The 23,201-nt window shown below is 55.0% G+C and overlaps 2 protein-coding genes across 2 annotated transcripts; both read left to right on the top strand.

The window, feature by feature from the left end:
• The first annotated feature begins 277 nt into the window (after positions 1-277).
• Positions 278-10,094, top strand: LOC142028786 (bactericidal permeability-increasing protein-like). Its single transcript, XM_075022632.1, has 15 exons — positions 278-537; positions 1,427-1,541; positions 2,073-2,201; positions 2,959-3,114; positions 3,593-3,656; positions 5,630-5,693; positions 6,170-6,261; positions 6,426-6,602; positions 6,824-6,883; positions 7,010-7,177; positions 7,600-7,667; positions 7,941-7,983; positions 8,355-8,418; positions 8,961-9,037; positions 9,761-10,094. The coding sequence occupies exons 1-15, from the start codon at positions 294-296 to the stop codon at positions 9,812-9,814; spliced, it is 1,575 nt and encodes a 524-aa protein (XP_074878733.1). The 5' UTR covers positions 278-293; the 3' UTR covers positions 9,815-10,094.
• Positions 10,095-10,485: 391 nt separating this feature from the next.
• On the top strand, positions 10,486-17,532 carry CDK5RAP1 (CDK5RAP1 mitochondrial tRNA methylthiotransferase). The gene is made up of 13 exons (XM_075022208.1): positions 10,486-10,766; positions 11,462-11,565; positions 12,036-12,070; positions 12,807-12,907; positions 13,094-13,304; positions 14,142-14,262; positions 14,558-14,788; positions 15,046-15,143; positions 15,254-15,309; positions 15,406-15,536; positions 16,422-16,571; positions 17,004-17,144; positions 17,292-17,532. Exons 1-13 carry the CDS (start codon positions 10,538-10,540, stop codon positions 17,370-17,372), a joined length of 1,689 nt encoding a protein of 562 aa, XP_074878309.1. The 5' UTR covers positions 10,486-10,537; the 3' UTR covers positions 17,373-17,532.
• The last annotated feature ends 5,669 nt before the right edge of the window (positions 17,533-23,201 follow it).

Here is a 23,201-nt window from a genome sequence, read left to right as displayed (position 1 = left end):
GGAGCAAGAACGTAGCCCCATGGAATGCAGCTGGCAGAGCCGAACCCGTGCCCGCACCGGGTCAGCTTCACTGAGCACCTGCGGCTGCTGCAGGCAGGGACCCTTTGCACCCAGTGGAGAGCTGGAAACTGAGCTGTTGCCTCCTGGTTTTTTGCTCGCCCTTCCCTGCCTGCGAGGAGAGGCACCGGGTGTGCCGCTGGGTGCAGGTGTGCCACGCCGTGCCGTAGGCGCAGGTGCCGCCGGTGCAGAGAAGCGTGGTGGCGGCCAGGGAGGAAGCCCTGCGGCTCCGGAGGATGTGCCGCGTGGGCTGCGGCAGCAGCTCTGCGTGCCTCCCTGGCCGATGGTTCCTGTTTTGGCACGGATATAAAGGCGGCGTGGGCAGGGAGAGCCCAGCAGGAGCGCGGTACCGCGGGGCAGCCAGGATGGGAGTGCAGAGCCTGGCGGCGGCTTGCGGGGCGCTGGCTTTGTGCCTGGCCCTCACCGGAGCCACCAACCCCGGCTTCGTGGTGAGGATCACCCAGAGTGGATTGGACTATGGTGGGTTCGACTTCTGATCTGGCTCCTTGCAGATGTGCTGGCAGCTGAGGCGCGGAGCTGGGCGCCCGCTTGGAGAGCGCAGCGTCCTGGGGCAGGATGGGGGCGATCTTTGGCCACGGGTGCCAAATGCACCATCGCCCGGGGCTTCCTGCTGATGACCCACCGTCACGGAGCCCCTGTGGGGGTCTTGGGGGGCTGTGCCCAGGCGGTGTCGGGGGAGGCGCAGAGCTGGCAGGGCATGAGGGTCCTACTCCCATGGCATGGGTCCGGGCAGCTGAGCTGTGAGCCGTGGAGGAGTGAGCTGCGGAGAAGAGAGGAGGGGGGGAGCTGCAGGGGGGGCAGTGATGGAGATGGATGGGCCCCGCGCTGGTTTTATTGAGGCAGGCAGAGCCCTGGCTCCAGCAGAGTGCTGTTATGGATTGAAATACACTGTGTGAGAAACAGCTCATTTACCCGGCAGCTCTGCCAGCCGTGTGGGAGAGGAGGACGTGACTCCCCTTCCCAGATGGATGCAAGAATGCAGCACCCGCTCGGGTCATATACTCCATCCAGCTTCGCCTGCCGGTGCTGGGCATGGAGCACGGTGCCCAGGACCTCCCGCACACCTCGCACAGTGCCCAGTCCAGAGAGCGGAACTGGGACCTCTCCCCCCTTTCAATGCCTGGCCACCACCTTCCCCTGGGGCTTGCAAGTGGGCAGGAGTCAGGCAGGTTGCCTGTGCTCACAGGGCTCTGTGCACCGAGATTAGCTTTAAAGATAGCCTGAGAGGTGGAAAGCAGCCAGGGCATCTCCTGGATGTTTCCTTTAACCCTTTTGCTGTGCACCCGGTGCATGCTCCCAGCTCCTGTGGGAAGCGCATGGCCGTGATGCTCTTCCTCATCCCCTGCAGCCCATCAGCAGGGCATCGCCATCCTGGAGAAGGAGCTGGCCCAGCTGAAGCTGCCAGATATCTCGGGTGACTTTCGCATCCGGCACGTGGGGAAGGTGCACTATGAGATCTCCAGGTGAGCCCTGCCAGCGCCTTGGAGCGGCTCATTGCCCCCCCAACCCACGTGAGGGGCAGGAGGGCTGGGGGAGGATGGGGAGCCCCCGGAGCAGCGAGGACCATCCTGTCCCGTCCACAGCTCCCAGAGATGTTGGCCCTGTCCTTGGTGCAGGCAGAGACGCTCCTGCCCAAAGGGGAAAAAGGGAACCGGGGTGACGGCACTCTGGGTGCGGGTGGGTTTTGCGCAATTGAAGCCGAGGCAGTGGAGGTGGCCCAGCCCCTGCGGAGGTCCCAGCTCCCCGCTGCCCCATCACCTCTCCGCTCCTGCTGTGCAGGGTTTCGAGCTGCTGTTTGGATGGCTGCAGGGATGCCATTTCCAAAACACGTCGCTTTGCGTGTCCCTGGCCAGGCATCACTTTGCTGCGGCAGGAGGGGAGCCGGGGTGCTGCAAGTGTGGTGGTCCCACTCCCTCCCTCCCCAGCTGTGTGCCCAGGGGTGAGGCACCCCTGTAATGTGACTTTTCACTTAATTTTTATTTATCTATTTTTAGATTGGACCTTCGCAGTTTCAACTTGCCGTACTCGCGGATTTCCCTGGTCCCCAACGTGGGCCTGCAGGTCTCCATCTCCAACGCCTTCGCCGAGGTGGATGGGAACTGGCGGGTGAAGTTATACTTCATGTGCGTGCCCAGCTCCCCCCTTGCCTACTCGGGCACTTCACGCTGCGTCTCCCTCTCCGGGTCTGGACAGGCTTTTTCTCCTCTCCATCCCCCTTGTGTTTTGGATAGCTGTTGCTTCGCTCTCTGCAGATGCGCTGACTTGTCTTTCCCACAGCCGGGCTGCAGCCGCTGTATTCCCGATGCACGCCTGGGAGCCCCTCGCCCTGGGGGAGCCCAGCCAGGTCTCTGTCCACACTGGGAGCCCTCAGAGCTGGCCAGGCAGTGTTTATCCTGCTTGCAAGTGGTTGGGGAGACAATGCAAAAGCCGTCTCCCCTCCTGTGGCACCTGGGGGGTGCGGGACAGTCCCTCGTACTTGCTTGTGCTGGGGGGCACCTTCCTGAGCACCCGCAGGGACAGACCTGAGCCAGGACCAGGGGTGGGCAGAGGACGCTGCCACCCGTACAGCCACTGAGATGGATAAAACAGGCTGGGAGGCAAGAACAAGGTGGACGATGGAGGAACTGTGCATGAACTCTTGTATCTCTTTTCCATGTCCACTACTTGTTCTTGATCCTCTCTATTTAAAGGTTACCTCTCCTAGTTTATGTTCCAGTGAAGTTTGGTTTCCCTGAGTTCAAAAACTTTCCTGGTCTTCTCTGGGTGCTCACTACAAGGGAGAGCCTGAGCTAGATAGATCCATCCCAAACCTGACTTGGCGCCCCTTTGCCAGGACTTGGCATTGAGAAATCTCCCTTTCTCATCCTCCCCTCCCTGCAGCCGGGACCACGGTTCATTTGACCTGAAGGTGGAGAATGTCTATATCAAAATCAACCTGAAGCTGGGCAGCAATGCCGCTGGGAAACCCACCATTGACACGTCTGACTGCAGCACCCGCATCTCCAAAGTCCGGGTACACTTTTGGGGCAAGTTTGGGTACGTAACTTCACTGTGAGGCCTGGAAACGCTGTGTGTTAGCCTGTCTGCCACGGGAACGTGGCTTCCGGGCCCTGGTGCAGGGAGTAAGATGTTGGCATCCGCAGTCCCTTGGAGGCTGCCTGTTCTGCCTGCAGGCTGCCCGCACTGGCACACCACTAGTCAGCTGTCTCCGGACTCTTGCATATACTTCTCATCCAGATGTGCAACTGAATGAACTTAAATCTGGCCTGAACTTATCCTGCTGTGGCTGCACATTTAAGGGAGATTTAAGACAGTCACTAGACTTGTGTGCATGTGATTTACAAGCAGGTCCATTTGCAAATGTAAATGCTGGGGCAAAGCCAGATGCCAGATTGGTATGGGAATGACGTTCCCCAGTGTCTCGCATCCCTAGTGCCTCCCTTTCCTGGGCAAATACTTCTGCAGCAACCTCTGAGCTAGAGAAAGAAGGACTACTCTCTGTTTTTCTCTGCAGATGGCTTTACAACCTCTTCTATGGCGCTGTTGAATCCAGATTCCGGAATATTTTGCAGAGCAAGGTATGTGAGCGAAGGAGGGCAGAGCTCTGGTCTTTAGCCCTCACTTGTAGCTGATGTGCTAGAAGGATCGGAGCACATGTAGGGATTTAACTAGAGCCAGAGCACATGGGTGTGTTGCCAATTTGGTGAAAACCAGAGGAATGGGCATTGCTAACTACAGTCTCTGTAGCATCGCGTGGCTCAGGCTGAATTCGAAACCTGCAGCCTTTGCCAAAGCCCAGCGTAATTGGTTCCTAATTAACAAAGACTTTTCTTTCCATGTGGTCAGCTAATTAGATCCTATGCCTCAGCCAGACTCAGTGTAGCAGAGGAAACCTGATCAGAGCTGTCCTTTGAACGGCCGCACTCCTGTATGCTTTGGGGAGCAATGGGGGAGAAATTCTCATTTCTGGATTTCAGATGCTTGCTGTCTTGTTTTAACGGGGTGCATCAGGGAGGCCCTGGTACCGGCCGCCCGGTACAAAAGCCTACATGCAGGAGACCTGCAACAAGACATGGAAACAAGCTGTTAGCAATAATTACTACAAGGCTAACTGGCACGAGTTACAGCCTCCCTGGATGTGAACCTTGCTCAGGAAGGAGGCAGCTGGAGAACAAGCAAATCCCATTCCCGCAGCAGATCCCATCCTGCCTGGGCGCTATTCCTGATGCCATGTAGTGGCTTTCCCAGGGCCCCTGGGAGCTGTGGCAGCAGATGGGCTGGCAGCAGGGGTGAAGCTGGGGCTCAAAGGCATTTTCTGCTGTTTTGCCTCCTGGAAGAAGGGCAGCTGTGGGACTCCGAGAGGACCTCTGTGCCTCCTCCGAGCCCTCTTTTCCCCACGCATGTTTCTCAGTGTCTTTCTCCATGTGCGAGATGGTGCAAGGGGCAATGGGCAGGAGAGGGCAGGGGCTGGGAGTGCACTGCACTGGGACCCCGGGAACATCCCGGTCCCAGCCCAGCCCTGGCAGCCCGTGTCTGCCTCGCGCTCTCGCTGCACATGCTGGGGCAGTCCTCGTGCTCCCAGTGCCAGGGGGACCCGGCCACTGGGAGATCCCGGTCACTGGGACCGGTGCTGCATTTGCCCATCTGCAGCTCCGTCCTCCCAGGCGGTGATGGGGCGTTTCCAGTACAGACAGAGGAGTATCGGCTGGGCACAGGGAAGAGCAGCAACCCTCTGTCGATACGGCCATGCCCAAGGCTCTGTCCCTCCTCTTCCTCCTCAGCGCCGCACAGGCAGCGGCTGCGTTGCTGTCGGCGTGGTCGCTGCTCCTCCGGAGCTCTGCATCTTGCCATCAGCTGCTGCAGGCTGGATGCCCGGTCAGACAGATGATGGCCTGATCCTGCCTGGCAGTTTCTGTGCCATTATGGGGAAAGCATTGCAAGAGAGCTTGTGCAGATTATCTCAGCCGTCTGCAGGACTGTGCCCTGCAGTAAATTTCCTGGGCTAGTGTTTAGCCTGCAATTAAATCCCCCACTGATGTCGAGGCTTCACCCGTGGATGACAGCAGCAGAGGGATTTGCTCTTTTGTCCTGGCAGCACAGAGCTGTAGGAACTCGGGACAGCTCCGCTTTGTGGGTGCAATTAGTGCTCCTGCCCCTGCAGGGGTGAGTTAACTCTTTCAGTTGCTCTGCTTCGGGTAAGTCTTGGCCGCTCAGCACAATTCATTCCACCATGGGCCGCAGGAACAGGCTGAGGGCACACATGAGATTCTTTCCAAGGGCCTCGACGCAGCTGAACTGTGCATGGGGAGCTTGCCGTGAGCAGATATTTGCAGGTATAAACCTTGCTTGTATCTTGGACACTTACTGTGCCCTCTGATGAGTAGAGACAAATATCACTCTGTGCTCTTTTATTTAAGCAGGCTTTTGCAAGGAATAAAACTGGCACCAGGCAGCAAAGCAGAGCACGGCTGATGCTTTGACCCGGGGGTGTGAATGGGCTGCCCCTGGCAGAGCTGCCCCTGCTCATCTTCACCGCCTTTCTTGCCCGCAGGTCTGTGAGAACGTGGTCACGTCTGTGCGCAGCGAGCTCCAGCCTTACCTCCAGACCCTGCCAGGTACTAGGCGGGGGCTGCACAGGGTTTTAGGAGCAGTTATTCCTAATGTTTCCCAGCCATGAGGACAGTGTTGCATCTTGTGCCTACTTCCCATTTCCTTGTATTTCTGCACCCAAGTTGGGCTGGGGAGTACTACATCAGCAGAGACTTGTCACTGTGCGCCCTGTCCAGCCGCGGAGACAGCTCGTCTGCACGCAGCCTCCAACGAGCCGTGCCCTGGAGCTGGCGGGGGCATGGGCTGCCTTAGCCAGGGGACCCAGACCCTTCCTTGGGTCCAAGAGTTAGTCTGCATGGCTGAGAAACAGGAGGGAAATGTGATTTTTAGCTTCTAAACAGAAGCAAGCACATATGAACCTGGTACTGAGCTGTTGCACCAGGAAGCCCGGGCACGGCACTGGATGTTGGCAGAGGCAATCTGCTCCTGGCTTTCCCGTGTCTTCTCTCCCTCGCTCATCTGCCTGCCTTGTGTTTTACAGTCACAGCCAGGATAGATGACAAGGCCGGGATCGATTACTCCTTGGTGGCACCCCCAACTGCTACCGCCCAGTCCCTGGATGTGGACCTGAAGGTGAGAGGCTGCCCTGGGAAAGCTTGATTTAGCTGATGCCTTCGCCACAAGCAGGTGGGGAACCAGGTTTAGGTACCTCCTGCAAATGCTGTTTGCCAGCCAGCATCGGCAGGTGCCTCCCACCACCCTCTGCTCTCCTGCTTCACCTCTCTCCCTCCTCACAGGGCGAATTCTTCTCCCTGGCCCACCGCTCCACCGTCCCCTTCTCTCCGCTGGCGCTAGCCTTCCCCCCGGATCACGACCGTATGGTTTACTTTGGGGCATCCAGCTACTTCTTCAACACAGCCGGCTTTGCCTACCACGCAGCCGGGGCTCTGGTCTTCGAAATCACAGACTCCATGGTGAGCAGCGCAGGTGGGACAGGGGCCGTGCCCGCGCCTCTGGGCAGCGGGTTCAATTTGCAGAGGAGCTCCGGTGGCAGCCTGCGGTCTTGGAGGACCCCCCCAGTGAGCTGCCCGGGGGGCTGAGAGCTGGGGGCTGTGGGATGAGGCTGGGGGGGCTGATCTCACCGTGGGCTCGGCCGTGCCGCATCGCCTCGGTGTGACTGTTCTCCCCCCCGCAGATCCCAAAGGACACGGGGTTCCATTTGAACACCTCCACCTTCTCAGCCTTCATTCCCCAGGTGAGTGGTTCCAGCCCTGCCTCCCCAGAGCTCCTGCCGCACACAGGCTTTGCTCTGTGCAAGGTGGTCTCCCCCAGGAACGGGGGTTTGTGCCGCTGTCCCTACCCTCTCCCTGCTCCTCTGCAGCTAGAGAAGATGTATCCAGACATGCCGATGAAGTTCAGGCTGTCCGCCCCCTCTGCTCCGTTTCTGAACATCGGACCAGGGGGGCTCTTACTCAAGCCTGTCGTGGATATCCAGGCTTATGCCATCCTTCCCAGCTCCAGCCTGGTGCCTCTCTTCCTCCTCAGCCTGGTGAGTTTGGGCACAGCCTGCGGCGGTGACTGTGGTCCTGGCTGGGCAGCTCCGGGTGTAGCCACAGCTCCAGCTGACGCGGTGTGTCGGTGAGCTCTCCCCTGCTTCCCAGCGGGGCAAAGATGTGAGTTTTCGCTGTGCACTGTCCTGCTGCCTTCAGCAATGCTGAGCCATCGCTGCTGAGCTCCTGCCAGGGGAGGTGCCAGATGCTGTCCAAAACCAGCCCAGTCCTGGTACAGCTGGGGTGTCCCCAACAGAAAAATACCTGAGCTGACTAATGCCAGGTTTAACGCTGCATGCAAACGTGCCCCTGGATGGGCAGCGGTCCCGCTGCATTTTGGCTGGTCAGAGCCTTTCCCCTGGGTGTCTAGTTTGGGGTGAGGTGGGGTGAGCACTGCTGGAGCTGTGCTCTCTCTCCCCAGACAAGCAATGTGTCTGCTGTCATCGACGTGAAATCTGGCCACATAGTTGGGAACCTGACCACGGGCAGGTATGGAGCGAGAGCAGCGGAGGGCTTCGCTCGCACAGCGGCCTGAGCACAGCCGCCGCTGGGCAGGGGGTGGCTGGGGGGTGCTTCTGGGGGCTGTTCTGTTCTGGGATGGAGGTGAGGTGGGGAGGTCCCAGGGATGTGGACCTGGTGGGGAGGGGATGAGCTGGGGCCAAAGGGAACGGGATCTGCGCGGCCATCGACGCGTGGCACCGGGGTGGGAACTGCTGCCTCCATTGGGACAGCCTTCGCAGCACCACTTCTGTCTCTGTGCAGGTTGAGGCTGTCTCTGAAGCATTCGGATGTTGGCACTTTCCAGGTAAGCTATCCTTGACCATGACCAGACCCCCTAGCATGGAGGCGAGAGCCTGCTGGGGGCCAAGGAGAGGGCTCAGTCCCCCCTGCCCCCCAACATGGGACCTGGGGGTGCACCCAGGACCCCACATTGACCCATAGACACCTCCTGTCTGAGCCTGCAAGACTGGGAGAGGATGCAGAGCCAGATGCCATTGCTTCTTTCACCCCTACGCTTCCCACCCTGCCAGCGTGACTAGACAAAGCCACTGGTCTCTGGCGAAGCATGTGCCCGTCCCAGCTCCTCATCTCATTTCCTAATTATCCTCCAGTGCCTGGTCACCGCCTCTCCTAGAGGTTAAAGCTCTTTTCCTTCCCCCTCTCTCCGCTCCCCAGGTGCGAATGCTGCAGTCCTTAATGAACACCATTGCTTCCCTTACGCTGCTCCCGCGTCTTAATGGTGAGAACCTGCTGGGGGGAATGGGGGTGTTGGAGTAGTCACTAGCCATGTCGCTCCATCTGAGCAGGCCCAGCTCGCTAATTAAATCCCTGTTGCCAAGCCTGATCGGTGGGTAAAGCCTGCAGCAAGTGCGGGAGACGGCAGTAAAAGTGCCTGGCAGAGGCAGGCTGCAGTGTGCAGGAGCCTCTCGGTGCTGTGACATGCATCTAGCAGTGAACACAATGGAAAAAATGAGCACGACGCACATCCTAATGCTTTCCAGACCCTCTTACCGCTTGCTGCTTCTCATGACTCCCCAGCAATTTGGGCTGGAGCAGGGCTGGCGGCTGCCAGGGGCCCGGGGGAGGGTGGGGGTGGCACAGTACAACATGCAGCCCCCAGCCCTTCTGTGGAGCTTAGGAGGAATTTCCTCTGCCTACCCTGGGAGCAGCGGGGGTGAAGAAAGGGCCAGGGGCAGGAGGTGGCCGCCTGCTTTGCATAGCCTGCGCTCCCTCTCGCTCCCACTCCCACCCCAACGCAGCCACGTGTGTTGTCTTTTCCAGAAAGGTTAGCTGAGGGTTTCCCTCTGCCACTGCCGGACAGAATACAGCTCTCCAACATCCTCGTGAGGTTTCACCAGGTGAGTGAGGAGGAGCACCCGGCCCCGGCTGGAGCCTGTCGTGCCACCCCCGAGCCCCCCGCCTGCCGGCACAGTGCACAAAGCCGGTTCCCCCACCCGTGCTGGGAGGTGGCGGGCAGCGGGATGCGCTCGGCCGGGATCCCAGCAGCACAGCCACAAACCAGAGCCCCGCTCTTCTCATCTGCGCGGTGGGGGTCTGGGCTCTGCACCCCCAGGGCAGCACCGCATCGTTCTCCAGTTCTTAAACCCGGGGCCCGAATTTCCCACGATGCTTTTTATAGCACGCACAGCTCTGCAGCAGCGTTAGCCCCGAGCCCCCGCCTTCCCTGGCCGGCGGAGCCTGGCGGGACACTGCGTGTGAATACGGAGCAGCTGCTGCCGGACACATCTGGCTGCGGCGGGACAGGCAGCGCCTGCCAGACTGGGTGGAAGGAGCTCTGCCAGGTCCTGGGGAGCGGAGAAAGCCCCTGTTGTGGGAGACCTTGGGGAAGCCCCAGAGGGGTTGCCACGACGGGGTTGCTGCATAGTTGTGGCGAGGCATGGCTGTGAAATGTCTTCAGAGCCCTTCCACGCCTAAAATTAGGCACAGGGGCTGGCAGAACCACCCGTGCCCATCCATCCTCCCTCCCCGAGATGGGGTGGGTGCTGGGGAGCGTGGCCGCCTGCAAGAGAAAGCAGCTGCCAGGGCCCGTCGCAGCCCCAGGCTTTCTCTCTTTCTCCCAGAATTTCCTGCTGCTTGGAGCAGACGTCCACTATCAGCCTCGGGAATGGAGATAAGGCGACGAGAGGGACCTCGAGTGCCAAAAAAATAACGCCCCCTTCGCCCCTTCCCTCCCCCTGGCCCTGCTGCCGGAGCCGAAGACCCCCGGTTCTGCCGCAGCGTCCTTCTCCGCCCGCCTCGGCCTGGGCAGAAGACCCCCGGGGGCTGAACCCCACGTCCCCCGGCCCCAGCATCACCCGCTGCTGCCGAGAACTGGGGGTACCCGGCCCCCCCCTCCCCTCCCGCTTCCCCTCTGCCAGGGGCGGTTGGCGGCAATAAAGGCGGCCGGCGCTGGGATGGTGGCTGTGGGGCTTCTGTCGCTGTCTGAGCCTCTGGAACCTTCCCTGGGCCCTTCGCACCGGGCCCGGGGACTGCTCGGGGGCGGCCGCGGGGTGCCATGAGCTCCCCCGGAGGGCAGGCGCCCGGGAACGCTCGTTTCGGCTCTTTTTATGGCTGCGGCCCCTGGCGAAACACCACGGAACACCGGGTTTTTTCATCGCGGTTTACACTTCCCCGCGGCGGGGCCGTCCCCGGCCACCCGCGAAGTCCCCCCGAAGGACGGGCCCGGCGGAACGGCGGCGGGACGGAACGCAGCGCCGCGGGGCGGGGGAGGCGGTGGGGACCGCTAATGGCGGCGCACGGCGGGGCCGCCCTCTCGCCGTTCGCGCCCTTTCCCGCCCCGTCCGTCCCTTAAAGCGTTCCGCCCGGCCGTCGCCGTGGTAACGGGGCCTGGCGCGGCCATGCTGCCCTGCAGGCGAGCCCTGCGGGCGGCGGGCCTCCTCCGCTCGGCGGCCGCCGCCGCCGATCCCCGCCCCGGGACCTCCCGCCGAACGCGCTGCGGCCCGGGCGAGCGGCCGGTGGGGCGCGGGGTCGCGCTGCCCGCGGGGCCGGACCTGCGGCACTTCCTGAGGGGAGCCGCCGCGGGGGAGCCCCGGCCCGAGCCGGGCCCTGTCCCCGGCACCGGGAAAGGTCTGTGGGTCTGTGTCGTCCCCCAAGCCGTCCCCGCTCCGCGGGTGTCGCTGAGCCCTGCGCGGCGGTCCGGGCTGGCGGGGTCGGCCGTGCCCCGCGGCCGCGGCCTTGTCGCCAGGCCAAGGGCGGCCGTAATGGCCGGTCTGGGCAGTGGTGCCCTGCAGCCGGAGCGCGGAGAGTCAATGTAGCCTGCGCAGGGGGTTGTTTGGGTGCTTTGGGGGGCCCTGAAGGGGATTTTGGCGTTAGAAGAAGTCCGGCTCGTTGGCCACACGCTCACTGGTGTGTCTCCCTGCGCCCTGAGGATGGGTTGGGGGGCGGGTTGCTCTGGCACCTCTCCGCAGTCCATGTGCTGGGCTGTTGCCTGCGGCCGTGGCAGAGTTTTCAGACTGGGATGCCCTGGGGAGAGGGGTTTCGGTTCACTAAATGGTATATCTCAGTAATAACAGCTTCTGCCTCTCTGCATGTTACAGCCCAGACCTGTCGTGTTAGAGTGACGTGCTCTGAGGTACTCAGCTTTCCCAGAGTCCGTCTTTATTTTTGGTTTATCTTTTCTGCAAGCAAAGGTAGCTTTCGTGCTGCTTGCCTGACTCTCTCCAGTGGTGGGACTGGAGGTTCCTTCCTACAGAACAGGTCATAGAAGCAGGTCGTAGATGAGAGCTGAGGCAGGTTTCTGCGTCACACCACCTTTGTTGCAGTGTACCTGGAGACGTATGGCTGCCAGATGAACGTCAACGACACGGAGATCGCCTGGGCCATCCTGCAGAAAAATGGTTATGCGAGGACAAAGGAGTTGGATGAGGTAAGGCACCTTGGCAGCTCTCCTGTAGCACAGGCCTGCAAGGGCGTCACACCACTGCTGTGCCTGCGAGTCTCAGCTTTTGTCTGGAGTGCAATCCTGCAGGATGTTGTGTTTTTTTGCAGTCTAAGTTCTGTGGAGTAAAGGAGACTACTTAACACGTGTGCTAGAAAGCTGTGGGTTGTCTTTTTTCTTTAAACGGCTGGGTTCTCTCTCAGCTGGAGAGGGATTGGACACAGCAGGACTCAGCTTTGACTGAGTTCACCACTACCATTTAGTGGAAGACTCTGCTTGTCTTCTGTTAGTTTCTTGCACTTTTGTCTATTGAAACCCACCACATATTTGGGCAGATCGTTTTCACTGAGTTAAGTGAGTTTTACAGTCTGCCTCTTCAGGTTACCCATGCAGGGCATGAGTACTTACTGTTTGGCTTTTACAAATTCTTCTTCCTTTTTTTGTTGTTTTCAATTTAGGCAGATGTGATTCTCCTTGTCACCTGTTCTGTGAGGTAAGGAAACTTGTGTCACTGTTGGTTTTGGACAGTTTTTAAGGAATTACTATTTGAAAACCAAGGCAATAAATGTGTTGTGTGAGGAAAAGAGCATACAGATGTGAAACTGGCTGTTCAGTTGAGGGTAGACCTAGCTGATGCTACGATGTATAACATTAATTGTGCTATGAATTGCTTTTCTATATAGTGAGAAGAAGTTCTTTGGTAGCGTAAGCTCTGTGTGTATGCCATGGGCACTTAGAGACCTGTACAGATCTGTGCTTTAATGATTTTTTTTTTTTTTTTTTTTTTTATGTTCTTCTGTCTTGAAGTGACTGTCTCTCTAGTACAGGGTCTGTACTTCAAAAATTTGGGAAATACGTTTAGGGGCAATTTAGGATATAAATATATAGGGAACTTTGCTTGTTTTTTCTGAATGCAGAAGATATAGAATGCTCATTGTTACTTGCAAGGCAGCTCATATTGCAGGCTAAGCTCTGCAAGAGCTTAGTCTCTGAGTTGTTTCTACAGTGCAGATGCTCCCAAGCGAGCTAAATGATAGTAGATAAGATGGAATCAAGACATAATCCACACACCCTGAACGACACTTACATGTGTTTTCAGCCAGATCCATCAGGTTGATGATTCCTTGTCTTTAGTTGAATTTTCCTCTCAGAGCACTTGGGCTGCTTCAGGTTGGAGGACCATTAAAAGCGCAACAATCGGAATAACCACTGTTTTCCTGGCTTCCCAGGGAGAAGGCAGAGCAGGCTATCTGGAATCGCCTGCGGCACCTCAAGTCGCTGAAAGCCCGGCGGCAGCAGGATCGCGTACCTCTCCGCATTGGGATTCTAGGTACCTGGCGGGATGTGCAGCCGTGGTAGCACACACTGTTGTGCCACATCCCATCGTGCTGCGTTTCCTCTTACCCTCTGGCGGCACTGAGCCTTTCCTGCAGGGTGAAAGCAGCTAGTGAAGGGGTGTGGAGGTGTAACAGAGGGTGGGCACTTCCTCACAAGGACCCTTCTCCTTTGGCGGCAGGATGCATGGCTGAGAGGCTTAAGGAGGAGATTCTGCACAGGGAGAAGCTAGTCGATATTGTGGCAGGCCCTGATGCATATCGTGACCTTCCCCGGCTGCTGGCCGTGTCAGAGTCTGGCCAGCAAGCTGCTAATGTCCTGCTATCGCTAGATGAGACTTACGCAGATATTCTGCCTGTCCAGACTAGTGCAGGTGGTACAACAGCATTTGTGTAAGTACCTTTTTTTCCTGTGCATGTTTCTGTGGTCCTGGTTTGGAAATACTGCTGTGCGGATCAGACATGTCAGTGACAGCAGCTACCCAAGAGATCCAATGCCTGGTTGCACTCACTCCCAGCAGCCCAGAGGCATGAGTCTACCAGACTGTGTGTTTGCTGCTTCTTTGCTGTCTGACTGAGCCCTGGAGGGACTGCCCCATGCTCTGGCTGTCTGCGGGCTTCTCTTATTTTCCTTTGAGAACGTTGATTGTCTAAGCCTGATGCTGCACCGAGTGATTTCTGTCCCACTGACATCTGTGCCTTTCTAAAGTCTGTGCCTCTCATCCCCTGCCTTCTGCTATGTCCTGCCCCAGGTTCTCCTATTTAATTCTGCTAATCCTCCATGCATTGTAACTTCTGTTGGTTTTGTTTCCATTTGTTTATTTTTGATAATAAGATTCCCAAACATGAAATCAGACTCTGCTCAGTGTGGCCATAAAGTACAGAAGGACAATATCAGCCTCTGTAGGAACAGGATGCAGAAGGATCTTTCATCACTGCCAGATTGCAGTGCAAGTCTGTGCCTCATTAGTTGCTTTCCAAGTTTCTTGGAAATGTGCATGAAAAATTAGGAGCTATTTGCTAGGGGCAAGCAGAAGCCAGCTCTGGCTGGAATGGTGCATAAGGGGAAGCTGCAGAGCTGTGTTCAGAGCTGGTGCTGTGTGTGCTGCAGGCCAAGGGCATTGGCTGTAGGCAGCAGTGTTGGGCCAGGTCAAAGCAGGGCAGGATGCAACATGGATGATTCTTCCAGAGTGATCGTAGTGTGATGACCTGTACTTTACCTCTCGGCAGATCTATCATGCGGGGCTGTGACAACATGTGTAGCTATTGCATTGTGCCCTTCACCCGTGGCCGTGAAAGGAGCCGCCCCATTGCGTCCATCCTGCAGGAAGTGCGGATGCTCTCGGATCAGGTGAAGCAGAGCCTCCTTCCCACTTGTCCCCACCCATGGGAGGAAGGATGGTTCTCAGTGAAAGTGTTTTCAGTGATACCTTTGACCAATGACATTGCCTTTATCTGTGGAGATGAGGGTACCATAGAGTTCCACCAGTGGCTTTTTGATTCCCCTTGTAATACTCTGAGACAGACAGGAAGGGAGAGCCTCCCTTGGAGACTCCTCCTTGAAGTAAGAGTAAAACCATGGTTGCCCTTGCAGCTTAGCCATCCTGACAGGGTTATATTTTTTTCCCCTCTGTTTATCTTTATAGGGAGTGAAAGAAGTGACCCTTTTGGGTCAGAACGTCAACAGCTTTCGAGACATGTCTGAGGTACAGTTTCAATCAGCGGCTGCCCCAGTCCTCAGTCGTGGCTTTAGCACAGTCTACAAAGCTAAACCAGGAGGCTTGCGCTTTGCACATCTTCTAGACCAGGTTTCTAGAATTGATCCAGAAATGAGGATCCGTTTCACCTCGCCACACCCCAAGGATTTTCCTGATGAGGCAAGTGTAAAGTAAACACCTGGACCTCTGCTTGCAGGCAGGCAGGCAGCTCTGAAGTGCTAGATGTGGGCTGTGCTTCCTTCCCAAAGGGAACATGGAATCGCAGAAGGGGAACAGCAGCTGCTGAGAGGGGAAATGGTTATGCTAAAGCCAGCAGATTTACAATTTGCTGGCTTTTACCTGGGGAATACTCTTCCCCTTGGCATCCTGGTAGAGTTGAGCTGTCTATGACGTTGTCTCCTGATTGCCCATCACAGGTCCTGCAGCTTATCCAGGAGCGACACAACATCTGCAAACAGCTTCACCTCCCAGCCCAGAGTGGAAGCACACGAGTCCTGGAGGCCATGCGACGAGGGTGAGTGATCACCATGTGGAGTCTTGTGCCTTGCCCTCTGATTTAGGGTGCTGATTTCTCCTCACCAATGTGGTTTTCTGATTAGCAAATCCACGTGTTGTTCATCGCAGATACACAAGAGAAGCATATTTAGAGCTTATACACCATGTGCGTGAGTCCATTCCAGGTATGGCCTCCCTTTAGCTTGGTCTGAGCTCAGCATTCTTGAGTAAAGTGTTCCTCTCTTCCTTGAGGGAAGTGTAAAGCAGTGTCTCTGTTACAGGAGTGAGGTTAAGCAGTGATTTCATTGCCGGCTTCTGTGGAGAGACAGAAGAAGACCACCAGCAGACTCTGTCCTTGCTGCGGGAAGTTCGCTACAATGTAGGCTTCCTGTTTGCCTACAGCATGAGACAGGTGAGTGCAGGACCTGATGGAGAAGACTGTTACCTCTGGACATCTCACCTAACTCCTGAGTGCTGTTCCTCACAGTAAGACACTAGAAAAAAAAAATCTATTGAAAATGACACCTAAAGACTCATTATATTGGTAGATTTTTTTTGCTGACATGCAGCCCTTCAAGGGTATGTGTTGCTGCAAGTGCTGCCTCTATGCCTGAAAGGCTTCCAGCTCCCTTTTGTGAGTGTAAGGCTTGATTACTGATTGGGTGACCTGGTTCTGCAGATGTTCCAGAGTGATTGCAATGAAGCAGCCATGTCTGCAGAGACCTGGCTGCAGGTCTATTTTTCTTTGTTGATGAGAAATTGTGCTGATGTAGAGAGTCTCTGTCAATCGAGTCTGGTGAGAACTGGTGAATTTTCAGAAGATATTTCCGTGAGAAGAGTGGACAGTTGACAAGTCTCCTTTAGAATGCTCCCCATAGTGTAAGATGCTGACAGGGAAGAGGACAGAAGGTTGGGAAACATAAGGAAGCAAAGGGGTATGGATCACATTTTAGCACATGGGACTAGAAGTAGTAGAATCCATTGCCTGTCTTTGTGGACAGACAGGCAACAGATGCATCTCACGTGGGAGATGCAGCACTTCTGCTTCACACAGCCACCGATACTCAGCGCCCTACATCAAACCTACTACCAAAAAGGTGGTGCAGGAAGAATGTAAGGAAATCAAAGATGTTGCTGGTGCTTAGCACCTGAAAATGTTCCTTGAGGTTGTAAATACAAACTGTAATGTATGGAAAGCTGTTGCTTGAAAAGCAGCCAAGGTGGCTGGGGTCAGACAAGGTTCTGATCTCAGACTGTCTGGTTATTCAGGGGCCACACTTGCTTTGTCTGTTTACAGAAAACCCGGGCATATCACCGGCTGCAAGACGATGTGCCTGCAGACATAAAAAAGAGGCGGCTGGAGGAGCTCATTACTGTCTTTCGAGAAGAGGCTGCAAGAGCAAATGAGGCGATGGTGGGCCAGTCTCAGCTGGTGCTGGTGGAGGGGGTGAGTGTGCCTGGAACAGAGTTGTAATTCTCGCCTCTTGCGGCCGAGAGGCTCTTAGGCTGTACACAGCAATCGTCACCTCTGCCTTCCCTTCTCACTTTCCTCACACAATCCTAGGACTCCAAGACCGTGTCTTCACACTTAAGCAGACAGCCTGATTTTTCCAGAGCACTGAGCTGAGCACAGAGGGATGGGGTACGCCAGACATGTCTCTGGGCAAGCACTGAATTAGTGCAGGCTTTGAAACATTGCCTTTGGTGTGTGGGTGTCAACACAGCAGCTCTGGCCCTAGGACTTTGTTACATGGCATGCTTAACAGCGTGGAATGTGGATTTAATACTGGCAATAGTGCTCAATTAATTCCTGAGGCAATAAAGCCCAGCAGTGAATCAGCTATTGCCATGCAGGTAATGTTCCCTGTCCTCCTTTCAGCCCAGCAAGCGCTCTGCATCGGAGTTGTGTGGGAGGAATGACGGCAACATCAAGGTGATCTTCCCTGATGCCGAGATAGAGGATGCTGCGGGCTGCAAGGCTCTGGTCAGAGCCCAGCCAGGGGACTATGTGTTGGTGAAGGTGACCTGTCTGCAATGCTTGTTTCCTTGGGCTCTTTTCCTTGCACAGTGCTGTTCTCCAGAGCAGCTGCTGCCAGGAGAGCCTAAAATTAGAATGGATCCTCCTCAGCCTTTCTGTTCCTGAGGACTGTTGTGCTGTTTCTTTCAGGTAACCTCTGCCAGCTCTCAGACCTTGAAGGGAGTTCCGCTCTGTCGTACTAGCCTCTCCCGCTCTGCAGCTTGTCATTGAGGTATGCCTGCTGCCGGTGGACAGAAGCAGCACGTTTTCCCCAGGAAGAAACAAGGAAGTTTGATCAGGTGGAGATAGGGTAGAAACAGGGACATATATGTGTATTAGAATATATGAAATATTAATAAAATATATATATTTCTGTTTTGGCAATAACCTACCCCTCATAGATCTGTGCAAGTTTGTAGGCAAAAGGGATGGAAGCTGTGTATGGATTTGCCAAACCCAGGTACTGTGTAATCTTTTATTTTCACTTGCCCTCAGGCTTGGCCCACCCTTGCAGTGCTGCAGGTCTGTCCTCTGACTTTGATCATGTCCTCTCATGCAGCCCAGCCTGGGAAATTTATGTCTGCAGAGCAGGTTATTCCTACTAGCTCAGTTGGATTTAGGAGGTGCAAAAACTGGTAGTGCCTGGAAAATAAAGCTCCAGTAACTGCTGGAGAATGGTAGGAGTACTGCCAAAGGGGAGGAAGAACTGGGAGAACAGGAGAAGATTGTGATCAATTCTTTCCAAATATTGGTAACTTCCCTATTTGCAAAATGCTTGGAAAGGGCAAGTAAGAACCTGCACCTTGCCTGTGTGATGGAATATGGCACTGAACTGTGGAATACAGAATGGTGTTTAACATGCACGAGTGATGCTTAATCTGTTGTATCTGAGGCCGAGGGAATGCAGCCTTGCCCTTGTACTGGGGATGTCTGGATCTAGGTTAGAGAGGTTTTCCCCGTCCCCAGGCCTAAGGGGCTGCATGGTAAGGACTGGCTGCCAGCTGAGGGTTATCTCTAGCCTGTTAAAACTTCAGGTGCATCTTTGTAATCCAGACATCTGTGGATGTCCTTCCCTTTGCTCACTAGAAGAGAGATGTGGTTGTACTGATTTAAATGGCCAGTAAGTTCCTTAAGTGCATCTTACAAGAGTTCCTTGTTTTTATCAGCCTGCAGCTAACTGTGGCTGCACTGTGCCATATTCCAGCCTGGTCTGCTAAATTCAAACAAGTACCTGTAACTTGTAAGTAAACTCTTACGAGATGTGAGAGTCAGCCCTTTTAATATAGGTAATCATATTAGTAAAAGAATTCATTGTGAAAGGCTCTATCCAGTGACAAATTTTGAAGGAAAAGCTGATCAAGTCTTACAGAGAAGTCACGACATGAATTTGCAGAATTTTCAAATAAACATAAAAGGGTTTTGCTAGAAAGTCTTCTCTCAGCTCTTTCTGGAATATAATTGTATCTCTTTGAAAACAGCATGGTTCACTGAATATTCATTAGACCTTAGTTTAAGAAACAAACACATTATTATCTCAGAGCCGATTCTCTTCTCGTAGAAGTGAATCTGCATGATCCTACTCATCAGTGTGGGTTCTGAGGTGCTAACAAATACACAGTGCCGTTCTGTTCTCCTGCCTCCAAATGGGAAAGTGTCTTGGGCCCAAATTCACAAACCAGGTCTTAGACTTCTGCTGCTTAGTGAGTGTCAGCCTTTGACCAGTGGGTTTTTAAGGACAAGGCAGTGAGAAGCTGTTTGGTTTGAAATACCAAAGAAAGCAGCAGGGTGTATAAGCATCATCCCTCAAAAGTGGCAGGCACTGAAGCCAACATGTGCTTGGTAATTAAAACAACCGGCTAAGTGGCCCAGTTTTAACTGCCTCGCAGCATCTCTTTCAGCTCATTTTCCCCATGCATCTTGAAACCATGGCCCAAGCCAGCACCCCCTGAAAAGGGGCTGACACCCACTTTTCAGTGCTCATGTTGACCTTCTCCCCAGCAGCACCTATTCCAAGTGAGAAATGCAGACTGCAGTGTCCCTCCTCACTCCATCCAGTTTTGAGGCCAGCTGCGGTCGTTTTACAATCATTATTTTAAGAGCAAGAGACTAATGAGGAGGAGAGCTGGGGTTTACGTTTTGATGAGAAGGTGATAATGCTCACTGCACAAACTCCCCAAGGAGCCGTAGCGCTTACCATTTGCCTCGCCTCCTTAGTTTTTATAGACCTCGGGAATGAAGGCTGAGGTTTTAAGGCAGCAAAGCATCCATTAGGAAGCGCTTACAGTGACCTTGGAGGCTGAGTTAGTCGTTTGGCACTGCCTGAAATCAGGAATGTTTTTTTCTCGGGTGCTAGAGGTGGGATGCAGTTTCTGTATCTCTTGTCAGGAAATTTGCTCCCTGAATTCAGTTGTTGGGAAGGCTGAACTTGTCTCTGGTGGTCATTCTGCTTTGTGCTCATTCTTGTACATTTCTTTTCCCAGCCTGAGCAGGGACAAGAGTCTTGAACTCCACAGGACTTTACACCTCCCACACTGATTTATACCTGTGCCTTCTACAATTGGAAGCTGAAGTGTTGCGGTGTTTTGACATATCTCAGTGATGGAAGGGTTTGTTTTGCTGGGATTGATGCTGTAAGACAGCTGTGGGTTCAAACCAAAATACTGGTTAATGTAAGTGTGCACTGTATCTCTGCTCTGTAGAGAAACATGGATCCAGGAATTGGTACCCAGGCTTGGTGGGAACATGACTATTTGGGATTTGTTACCAGCAAAGAGGCCTCCTAGGTTTTTATTATCCAGAGTGCAATGTTTAAAAGCCTTAATTTCAACCAATTTTGTAAGTGTCCTCATGAGATACATTTTGTAATGAAGCTCAGTCCTCACCTCCAGTATCCCAAACTCCTGGAACAAGTTCTGGTGTGTTCCCAAGGAGCCCCAGGAGACAGCAGCCCTGTTACAGTTTGAAAGCTGGATCCTAATCGTCGTCTTTTGGAAAAGAGCTGCAGGCAGCCCGTGCCAGGCTCCAACTGCTTCTGGGCACAGGAGGAGATGTTCATCAAAGGCAAAACGCTACCGGTTGGATGCTGGGTGGTGTTTTGTTCTAGGGATGACTCAGAAGTCTTCCTCAGGTCAGACCCACAACTCTAAATCCCTCCTCACTGTGCAGTCCCGGTGGTGTTCTCTGTGCTCAGCCTTCCTGTATCCACTCACTTGGGATGGAAACTGCTAGCAATAACAACACCAGACCAGAAGTCACCAGCCTCAGGAAGTTACAAAAAAAAAAAAGGGAGCAATGGAAGTATTTATTCACATGGGTTTGGGGTTATCTGCTTGCTCTTTCTGCTCTTTATATTCCTATCGTTCCAAGTTTATATTCCCGGTATTGGGCAGAGTGAATTTCCCAAGTGAAGGAGACCAACCAACTTTTAACCCTGCCCTGAACCATTCCCACAAAAATGCTGTGTTCAGGTCACGCCCTGGAAAAGGTACAGAAAAAAATCACAGCAGCGATCTATGTCCAGGTCCTTTGCTGAGGCAGATTCTTTAGGTAAGAGCCAGGGGATTAATGGGATGTACGTGAAATGCACAGAGCATAAGCTTGAAACGCCTTCGGTGAGGAGCCCAAGAGCCACGCTTGCTAAAGCACACTAGCCACGCTAGGTGCAAAACTAGACCAGGCTCATTAAAAGCCTGTGGCCAACGTGGTGAACCCTCACTTGCCATCTGCAGGGCTGGGCACCGAGGGCACTGCAGGGGAAGGTGGCAGTCCATCAGCAAACAAACTGACCTGCTAGAAAAACAGCTTAAACTCCATCCGCTCAGAAAAAAAGGCAGGCAGCCTCCAGCCTGTGCGAGCCTCTGGGGACTTCAGTCGGATGCCTAAGCGAGACATGAAACGGCCCCTGGGACGCTCCTGCTGACTTGTGCTGTGCTGGGCACAGGCTGCGGCATCGCCTGGGAGCCCTCCGGAGTCGGGTCACCGCTGTAGCTGTGCCGGTAAAGCACCGGCGCCTGGGGACACCGGCCGGTGACTGCAGCTGCGGCCCCATCCAGTATTACCGGTATGTAGCGATAAAAATTGGGGTTTAGTGCTGCTGAGAACAGGTCTGTGCTGTCAACCGTGCCCAGGCCAGCCAGCTGCAGTGACAGCGAGCGTTCCTGCCTGGGGCGCAGGATGGCTCTGCAGCCTCTGCCCTGTAACTTCTGCCACTTGGTTTGTTTTAATCTAGTTTTTCATTAAAGCAGAGTCTCATTCCGAGCGCAACCTCTGCTGCCAGAGCAAAGCAGCTCTGGGGACCCATTCTCCTTCACACCTCTCTGACTCCCCGACTCCCTCGAGTGCCTCCTGATTTGCAGCAGGATGGGGCTGGGCTTGTAGGTAAGTGTTAGACATCTTAGTGTTACACAGCGACTCACAACGCTAGTAATGGCAGCGCAGGTGCTCTGCCCTGTCGCGCAGCCTCTCACACAAGCAAGGAGGCACGTTAGTCCCTCCAGCCTGTCCCGCTGCTGCGAAGCACCAGGATTTATGCAGTGTCCTGCCTCCCGCGCTGGACGATGTGCCGAGCTGTGGTTACGTCGGCATCTCGAGTGCTCGGCCAGTCCTTTCGGGGGTGAGCAGAGCCCTGCCCAGCCTCACCTCTCCAACAGCTCCCTCCTTCCCAGGGAATTGTCCCAGCGTCCCTCTGGAGAACACACAAACTTTTTTTGCCTCCGTCCAGCCAGTCGTGCCCCATTTACACCCATGGGAAAACACCTATCGAGGCATTTGGGAGATCAGTTTTCTGAGCAGAGACCTGAAGTGCTGGGATGATATTTATTTTCAGGCACTAGCTGTGCCCTGAGGCACCTCCTGACACCGGGATTTCATAACACACAACCTGCACGCTTTCCTTTTCTGCTCGCAGTGTGTGTTGAGTGAGGCTGGACATCACCACAAACACACAAAGAGCTTCACATGGTAGAAAGGTCCCTGCCAGAGAGAACAAGAGCCCGTTTGTTCTCTGCCTCCCATCACACAGCCCTAAGGAACGAACCTGTTTGTCCTCGGGTCTTGGCTGTTCTTACAAAGAGGAGGGACAGACGGCAGCGGGCGCTCTGAGCCAGTGTTCATCTGCTCCTCACTGCCGTTTATTGGCCTAAGGACACCTCAAAATAGATGCCCGTCGTTGTCTACACTACTCCTACGCACCCTTGCTCCCTTCTCCAAGACTCTCTGAGCAGTTGGGCTTTTCCCAGTGCCAGAGCCGGCTGTGGCGTGTCACATCCTTCCCCAGAACCACCAGTGGTCTGCAATCTGTTTTCCCTCTGCATATCAATGAAGCTGGAGGGAAAGATTGACATTTTCCCTGATGGCAGCTTGTAAGCACAGTTTGCTTTAGGTCAGCCGAAGACCTCCGCTCTGCTGAAGCGGTGGCAGGTGACGAGAAGCATTGCCTCTGAGCGATGTGCCAAGCAGCCTGCCGGGCTGCGCCGGGGGTGGAACGCTTTCCTTCCCTTTTCTCATGGGTTTTCACTTCAGCAGACAGGCTTCATGCACTTGCCAGCCCTTTTCCCCCAGGCCTCCTCCTCCTCCCCCCTCCAGCAGCACTGCTGTGGGCTGGGGGTCCGTGGAGGTTTCCTTTGGTGGCTCTTCATCACCATTGCTGAAGCCAGCTCTTTGCATAAAGCTTAGAGATTTAATGCAACATAGAGAATTTTTTAAAATGTTTTCCATTTCTAAAATTAGTTACATCGTTAGTTCAGTCCTTTCTGGAACTGGCTGCAGTCAGGTTCCAGCAGGAAGGTTACGCCGGTTCCTTTGCAGCTGATGGCGAACTCTGCTGTGCTGGAAACGCAACAGGCTCTCCGTCGCAGCAGCGGGCAGCTGCCGGGTCCTGCCCACCTCCCCTGTGTCCCCCCACTGGTGTCCTCCCCTCCCCGGACAGCCCCAAGCTGCTCTGCAGCCCACCCAGCACCCGCTCCCACTGGCAGCGCCGGGGTTGGCGTTTCCGTCTGTCTCCAGACCCTCCCCATGGCAATGCGCCGTCCTGGAGCGATTCTGGGCTGTGAACTGAATGTC

This window comes from Buteo buteo, chromosome 2 (genome assembly GCF_964188355.1).
Source record: "Buteo buteo chromosome 2, bButBut1.hap1.1, whole genome shotgun sequence".
Classification (NCBI taxonomy): Eukaryota; Metazoa; Chordata; class Aves; order Accipitriformes; family Accipitridae; genus Buteo; species Buteo buteo.
This window is presented reverse-complemented; position numbering and strand designations above follow the sequence as displayed.

Excerpts from the sequence above, each read along its gene's own strand:
- CDK5RAP1 (XM_075022208.1), top strand. The coding sequence starts at position 10,538 with ATGCTGCCCTGCAGGCGAGCCCTGCGGGCGGCGGGCCTCCTCCGCTCG. Across the intron at positions 11,566-12,035 it reads GGACAAAGGAGTTGGATGAG|GCAGATGTGATTCTCCTTGT; the intron begins GTAAGGCACCTT and ends TTTTCAATTTAG. Across the intron at positions 16,572-17,003 it reads AGCTGGTGCTGGTGGAGGGG|CCCAGCAAGCGCTCTGCATC; the intron begins GTGAGTGTGCCT and ends TCCTCCTTTCAG.
- LOC142028786 (XM_075022632.1), top strand. The coding sequence starts at position 294 with ATGTGCCGCGTGGGCTGCGGCAGCAGCTCTGCGTGCCTCCCTGGCCGA. Across the intron at positions 3,115-3,592 it reads CACTTTTGGGGCAAGTTTGG|ATGGCTTTACAACCTCTTCT; the intron begins GTACGTAACTTC and ends TTTTCTCTGCAG. Across the intron at positions 3,657-5,629 it reads GGAATATTTTGCAGAGCAAG|GTCTGTGAGAACGTGGTCAC; the intron begins GTATGTGAGCGA and ends TCTTGCCCGCAG.